General features: G+C 44.8%; 1 protein-coding gene across 1 annotated transcript; it reads left to right on the forward strand.

Moving 5' to 3' along the window:
- Positions 1-1,436: 1,436 nt before the first annotated feature.
- Positions 1,437-6,450, forward strand: LOC127305230 (probable monogalactosyldiacylglycerol synthase 3, chloroplastic). The gene is made up of 8 exons (XM_051335623.2): positions 1,437-1,997; positions 2,166-2,338; positions 3,752-3,913; positions 4,026-4,167; positions 4,481-4,705; positions 4,816-4,878; positions 4,982-5,056; positions 5,671-6,450. The coding sequence occupies exons 1-8, from the start codon at positions 1,623-1,625 to the stop codon at positions 5,959-5,961; spliced, it is 1,506 nt and encodes a 501-aa protein (XP_051191583.1). The 5' UTR covers positions 1,437-1,622; the 3' UTR covers positions 5,962-6,450.
- The last annotated feature ends 1,032 nt before the right edge of the window (positions 6,451-7,482 follow it).

Here is a 7,482-nt window from a genome sequence, read left to right on the forward strand (position 1 = left end):
CTAGTCGAGACATCGAGAATGTGCACACAACCAAACCAAATATACATAGGGCAATCAAACTTCAAAATACACATTAATTTGAAAGCATGATTGAGTTTTAATAAAGTAATTATGTATATGCATTTGTACTTTCTACCATTTATGGCTATGGAAGATTATCCAAACCAAACATGAGAACTACCATCATGTATTTATTTATTTTTGAACTGGTAGCATCATAATTTCATGTATTTTTTACATTTATAATTTAACTTAATATTAGAAAACCGAAAATATTGTGTTAAGTTTCTCAAAACCACAACCTAAATGTTTATATCAGAAAATATCAAAGTTTAGGATTAATAGTTTTGGATAACTCAAATTTCAGAACTTAGTCACCTTGACTCTCCGAACCGACAAGTCAAATGCCACCTGGCATAGGAGGCGGGTTTCTCCTTAATTTCCGCATTCCAAATTGTTGGTATGTTTTTATATCATTTAACTTCCAGCCAAAATTTATTTAAAAGGGGAGAAAAATAGTAATACAAGCTACAAACAATGTAAACTGATTTTTAGCTAATTTTGCCCACCCTTTTGGAAACTTCCAATGGTTTTGTAACGGTCAGCCACAATGTATGCAATTTTTTTAAAAAAATCTGATAAAACATCCCGTGGTTCAATCTATAGATTCATCTATGGGTAAACTTACAAGCGGTACGGCTCTACTCTGGTTTGGTCGTAAGGCAGAAAATGAACCTCTTCCTCTACCACTTGACAGATGATTTGTGGGATCATCTTGTCGAAAACGGCGTGAGGTCGATTAGATCATGAGAATTGAGTTCCGATTAGATCATGAGATTTGAGTTCTACAAACCAACATCCTTCAAAAGTTGTTGTTGTCTGATAATTTTTCATTTGTGATTTTGGTGGAACACTAATTCCAGTAGTCGTGGTTTTGTGAGATATTTGATCTTGTTATTTCTCTAGTAAAGTGTACTGGATTCACACTATTTCCCTACGCAACGTCACAGCACAACATCTTTCTGAATTAGTTCTTGTACTCTTGCTTCCTATGGTGGTCAATATGACAATATGTCATGACTCATGAGCGTCCAGTTGTTCACCCACGCTTCCCCGTATGTTTTTTTGTGTATTATAAGGTGGCAAGGTTCGACGAAGACACCTTGCCTTGTACGAGGTTGATCAGACAAAGCTTACTGTCTAAGTCTAAAATCCAGTTCTTTTTTGTACAAGCATATTCGACAGAAGTAATGCGAGCATATTCCACGCAAATACTCCAATAGCGTAGGTTTCTCGTGCAGGCTTGACCTAATCATTGTCTCCCTCACTTTTTTCCTCCAAAACCCTCAAACTCTTCCACCCGTCACCGCAACGAGCCCCTCCAAATTCCCACATCAGAATTCAGAAACAACCAAACACGCATAAAACACGCGACAACAACCACCGGACACCACCGCCGTCCCCAACCTCCCTCCAAATTTCCAGCGCTGTCTTCCGGCCGCGCGCGACCGCGCCAGCTCTCCTCCGTCCCTCCATTCCCTCTCCGCCCCTCGCCAATTTTAAACGCGAGCCACCCCTGCACCACCCACTCGCCGTCCTCCCTCTCTCCCCGCGCGCAGGCGATGGCGGCGTCCACGGCGTCGCCGCGGGCGCGCTCGATCCGGGAGACGGTGCTGGAGAGCGTGGCGGCGTACCACCACCAGCAGCGCATGCGCCGCCGCTTCCGCAAGAGCCTCTCCTACGCCGGCGAGCTCTCCGCCGCAGGCCGCGCCGTCTCCTCCCCCTCCGCCTCCGCCGCCTCCTTCGCCGCCGGGCCCGACGACGACGACGCCGAGCCCTTCTGGGAGGAGGAGGAGGGCACCGTCGAGCTCGTCCAGCTCGGCGCCAACCGCGCCAAAAACGTCCTCATCCTCATGAGCGACACCGGCGGCGGGCACCGCGCATCCGCCGAGGCCATCAAGGACGCCTTCCGAATCGAGTTCGGCGACGACTACCGGGTAAATAAAATTCATCCCCCTCCCTTCGCGAACCCAACCTCCCCGTCAATTCTGAATAATTCGCTGGAATTAGTAATTTCCAATCTGTCGATTCGATTCGATTCGTTAGAGCGGCCGCCCTAACCTAATAATAATGGGGCTCCGATTTCGAATTTTTTTCCGGGGCAGGTCTTCGTCAAGGATTTGTGCAAGGACCACGCCGGATGGCCGCTCAACAACATGGAGAACTCGTACAAGTTCATGGTGAAGCACGTGCAGCTATGGAAGGTGGCCTTCCACGGCACATCGCCCAGATGGGTCCACAACTTCTACCTCGCCGCGCTCGCTTCGTTCTACGCCAAGTAAGCAGAATGTTCCTCTTCCATCATGCCCAGTTGATTACTTCCTACTGCAACGCTTTCTCTTGCTTCACGCGCAGCTTCTTCGGGATTATAACCAAACAAACAAACAATTCGATGTGGTTTTCGTTGTCACGCCACACTGCGAATTTGCTGTCATTGGCTGGTGGACTGCGAATCCCTTTACCTAGTTGCAGATTTTCTAATGGATCAGCAGTTTTGTCACCACCCTTCGCACTATGAATATTTTATAATGCCAGATCTCACCGATTCATATCGCGCTGATAATTTTATAAGGCCTACTCCTGTCTTGACTAGAAATATCTGTCCTAAATTCGCTGTCATGTGATGTATGGAATTTGGGATATGCTGTTTAAATACTGGCATTGAGGTCAGATATTCAACCATGTTGACCAGTTCAGGCTGCGCTTATGGGTTTTTCAGGGCATAGAACTCGACAGGGTACTAGCATTTCAAAAAATTCAATTTGGGGCGTGGTGTTCTAGGAGGTCACTAGAATGATTGCATTGCATTGCTGCCACCCTGTGAGCATCATTTTTAAGTGCTTGACATCAACATATGCTTCCCCAACTGCCAGTCTGTCCTGGCTTATTGTTTCCAGATCATGCCAGACATTATAGACCACAATGACACTATGGAATATGCGATCTGATTAGTTCTTGGATTTCCGTTTTCTATACTTCAAACCACCATCCCTGCGTACCAATTAGGGCTCGTTCGGTTGTAATGGAATGAATCCAAACTTGGATTTGAGCCTGACGGGGATTTGGTTGATCCCTGTGCTCCACCCAATCCCTTTGGGACCAATTATCCTAATCCATGCTTTACTTTTTTCGTTCGATTCTCCCAGATCTGGCAGCAAATCCCCGCACGGAAACAGCACAAACGGAGCATCATCATTATCTCGCTCTCGTGGAAAAAATTCCACGCGTCACGCGGGGAGATAATTTTTCCAGACCCAGACAGAGAAAAATTGACGGGATGGGCTGGGCTGTAATACCGGCCGGGGATAAACGAAGAGCTTAGATTTGCTGGGCTGGAAAATTTACTCCGCCGGGCTGGACAGCCGGGATTGGGCCACAATCCAGACCAATCCAGGCCGATCCCTGCTTGTTAGGGAATAAACGAACAAGGCCTTAGCAGTTTAAAAATCAACTTGAGTTGGTACTTCTAATGTTTGCTCTGCTTAGATGCTGTCATTGCTAATATGTGTTGACAGTTATGTATGGTACTATGATCTGATTACACTACACGGTTACATTATAATGCTGTGCATTATAATGCTGGTATCACTTCGAAAGTTGGCCTACAATCTGCGTTCAATGATCCATACGTTAAACTTTGTCTCTTCATGAAGTTGTTTTTTTCTGAATGTTTTCTTGTTTATGGGTGAAGGAAGGTTGAGGCTGGATTGAAGAAGTACAAGCCAGACATAATAATCAGTGTCCATCCCCTCATGCAACACATTCCTCTATGGGTACTCAAATGGCAAGGTCTGCAGAATAGAGTAGTCTTCACGACCGTCATCACCGACCTCAACACTTGCCACCCGACATGGTATGTTCATCTATCGATAAGGGGAAACCCTGGATACTGTTTTATTTTCAGGAAAATCACTGTTTTTGAGGCACAGTGATAGAGTTAAAATCTTGTAACAAATAATATGCAGGTTCCATCCTAATGTGAATAGATGTTACTGCCCATCAGAAGAAGTAGCCAAGAGGGCAGCACTGGATGACCTACAACCTTCTCAGATCCGTGTGTTTGGTCTTCCTATTCGACCATCATTCTGTCGTGCTGTTCTTGTTAAGGTATATACCCTTAGTTAACATTAGGGCTGCTGTTACATGTTTCGAAGCCTACCGCTTTAATTTTTTATATTTTTTTTCTTTCAGAATATTACGGGTTCACTTGTTGTATTTATTCTGTTGTTCTCTTATCTATTTGGGCTGTAGCCAAGTACTGTGTATTTAAGTGCCAAATATTGTGTACCCTAAAATGTAAAACATTCTGGTCTGTATTTTCCGCGGACAAACAAATGTATCTGTACACTGGTGTGGGTCTTAATGCAAATTCTTACTACTCGCTTTCCAACTAACATGCTTTTAACCAATTACTCATCAGGATGATTTGCGGAAGGAACTTGAATTGGATCCTGAGCTACCTGCAGTGTTGCTGATGGGAGGTGGAGAGGGCATGGGTCCTGTAAAGAAGACCGCAAAAGCCCTTGGAGAGGTATTGTTTGACCAAGAGCTGGGAAAACCTATCGGGCAGCTTGTTGTCATCTGCGGTCGGAACAAAACACTGAGCTCCTCATTGCAGGCTCTTGAATGGAAAATGCCAGTAAAGGTATAGACAGATGTTACGTTTTCGGTTCTTTTTAAAGATTCAACTTGGTTTTTACATACTCCAGACAAGGCGGACATTTGTGTTGATTCTTTTTTCTTCGTTAACAAAAGATTAGGGGATTTGAGACCCAAATGGAGAAATGGATGGGGGCTTGTGATTGCATTATAACCAAGGTATATATATTCTTAATCCGTCTCGATTACTGGCGTGCTGCTTCCTTTGAAGGTTCTTTGGAACTCATACTTTCGCTTTTTTGTTGTTATTTTGGTTGAATAGGCTGGACCAGGTACCATTGCTGAAGCTTTGATTAGAGGGCTTCCTATCATCCTCAATGACTTCATACCTGGACAGGTCTGTGTTTACTAAATCATTACGGTTCATATTTTTGCAATAAGCATTCAAAGTATATGTATTTATAACACTACAGCGAACTGAAAAGCCTTACAGTTCACAGGTCAAAATAGTCTGCTACATTTCTAAGCATTCGAAGTTCGTGCTCAGTCAAGTCCTACACTGTTAGATTTGCTTCGTTATTCGTGATAGTTATCACTTGCAACATGAATTGCAACTGAAATTTGATGACATCATTTGACTGAGAACGCCACAACCCTTTTTTTAAAAACATCATCAGCATAAATTGTTTGGATTAATAATAGTATAAGTTGACCATGGGTTGCAATGCCATGCGTGTTATGGTTATTGTCTCCCATACTTTTTCCTATGTGTCATCTTTACCAATCTGAAGACAGTCCTCACTAGCTTTATTCTAATGAGTAGTTGATGGTTTTGTACAATGTTATTATAGAATTTATTACCAACTTCTCCTCAGACTAATACAGTAAACAAAATGGCCTGGCATTGATTTCGTGCAACCTACAACTTGCAATAGTTGTGCTTCTTTCTGGATAGCTGGTGGTCGACACCAAACAATATCATCTAACATAAGTCTGTTTTCTTGCATCCAGGAAGTTGGGAATGTCCCTTATGTGGTGGACAACGGTGCAGGCGTGTTCTCCAAAAGTCCCAAGGAAACTGCCACGCTGGTTGCCCATTGGTTCGGTCCAGGCAAGGATGAGCACAAGAGAATGTCAGAAAACGCATTGAAACTGGCCCAGCCGGAAGCTGTGTTTGACATCGTCAGAGACATCCACGAGCTCTCTCAGGAGCAAGGGGTGAAAGCTCAGATCTCCAGCTCGTTGACATCATCCTTCTTCATATCATCTCCTGACATAAACCCAAGCGAGATCCTTCTTTGAAGCCTTGAAGCCGTGTACATAGCTAGAGTTGCAACATCTCTTTGCGCTTTGCATATGCCTACAGTGTTATCCTTGAAAAGAAACGAGAAGGAAAGGAAAGGAAAATCTGGCAAGTGATGCAGCCTGTTTTTGTTTCATCTGTTGCTGTGCGATTCTGCTTCGGGTAGTTTCTATGGGCTCGTTTGACTGACAACTGCTCCTGTGTAATACCGTGTTCTTGTAAATCTGTGAGAAAAAATGATTCGTTGAACACCATTCTTTACCGTTCCCTCGTTGCACAGGGGGCGTCACTGGTTGGCTTGTAAAGCAAACTTCAGTTTTGTGGATTGAATTTGTTTTTTTACATGTAAATTATGTTAGTGCGCCATTGGGTCAGTGTAAGAAGTGTATGATATGATGGCAGATGGTGTGAGTGGAACTCTTTGGTTTTGGTGAAGATAGTGAGTGATGTACATATATGTTCCCTTGGTTGATTGGGTGTTGTGAGTCCTTAACAGTAGCATATATCTTGTGAGGTGTGATGCGTAGAGTAAGTATATCACGGTTTCCTACCAGCTACCAGCCAAGGCTGTCATATGGGTGGGTGGCAGCCAGAAACTGTTCTTTATCTCACTGCTATAACCATATCAGGGCAAAGCATTGGGTAGATCTGGCTGGTTTCTCATCTTGTCCGAGCCACAAACTGTTGGAGGCTATACATCAGATTGGATCTTGAAAAGGCAAAAGCTGTTACATCTATACCTAGCAGGAGCACTGCTTGAAGATCCAACAGCAACTTCACTGCGACCGTTTGCATCGGTATGTATATGTTGATGTTCGGTGGATCCTGATGCTACTATCTCCTGCTTTTTGGTATTGCGCAGTGCAGGTCTCAGCCGCATGAAGTGCGACGAGGGGCCAGGGACCTGTCCTGGCAATGATGAAAAATGTCACCGCCACTCGAACAACTTTTGGTCATTTTACATGACAAAAGGCGTCGAATGCATCACGATGTCGATGATGAGGGAAAGAAAGAAGGCTGCGCTTTTTCAGGTATATATCTAGCGCAGTCTTCTGGTGCCGCTGTGTCTGCTGCCACCTTGAGCTTCAGCCTTCAGATATCCCTCTGTTTTTTCACGGTTTCACCAAGTGCAGCAGATGTCCCCTTCACCGACCCAGGTAGCTAGCCTGTGTTGATTTCGAATTCTTGTGGCGAGACGTGGATCCAGGAACGCTGCTGGCTGCGAAACGTAGCGCCAGGTTGACAGGTTCCAACGCGTCGCCGTCTCGAGAAGCCGTGGCACGCTCCAGAAACCGCCAGATCGACGCTGCCACATGGTAGCCAAGCCAAGCCGAGTTTTGTACGACAGATTCATCGCACGTCTCACTCACGGCTTCTGGTGCCGACCATTCTCTTGTCACGCACGTACCTGCAGGTGCCAATCAGATGTCCCCATGATAGCTCTGGACACCGTTCGTCCAATCCCTCACTGTCACTGCATTTACGTTGCATTTCCTACCCATATATTTACACGCTAGCTA

Source organism: Lolium perenne, chromosome 6 (genome assembly GCF_019359855.2).
Source record: "Lolium perenne isolate Kyuss_39 chromosome 6, Kyuss_2.0, whole genome shotgun sequence".
NCBI classification, from domain to species: Eukaryota; Viridiplantae; Streptophyta; class Magnoliopsida; order Poales; family Poaceae; genus Lolium; species Lolium perenne.

Excerpts from the sequence above, each read along its gene's own strand:
- LOC127305230 (XM_051335623.2), top strand. The coding sequence starts at position 1,623 with ATGGCGGCGTCCACGGCGTCGCCGCGGGCGCGCTCGATCCGGGAGACG. Across the intron at positions 4,706-4,815 it reads AATGGAAAATGCCAGTAAAG|ATTAGGGGATTTGAGACCCA; the intron begins GTATAGACAGAT and ends CGTTAACAAAAG. Across the intron at positions 4,879-4,981 it reads GTGATTGCATTATAACCAAG|GCTGGACCAGGTACCATTGC; the intron begins GTATATATATTC and ends TTGGTTGAATAG.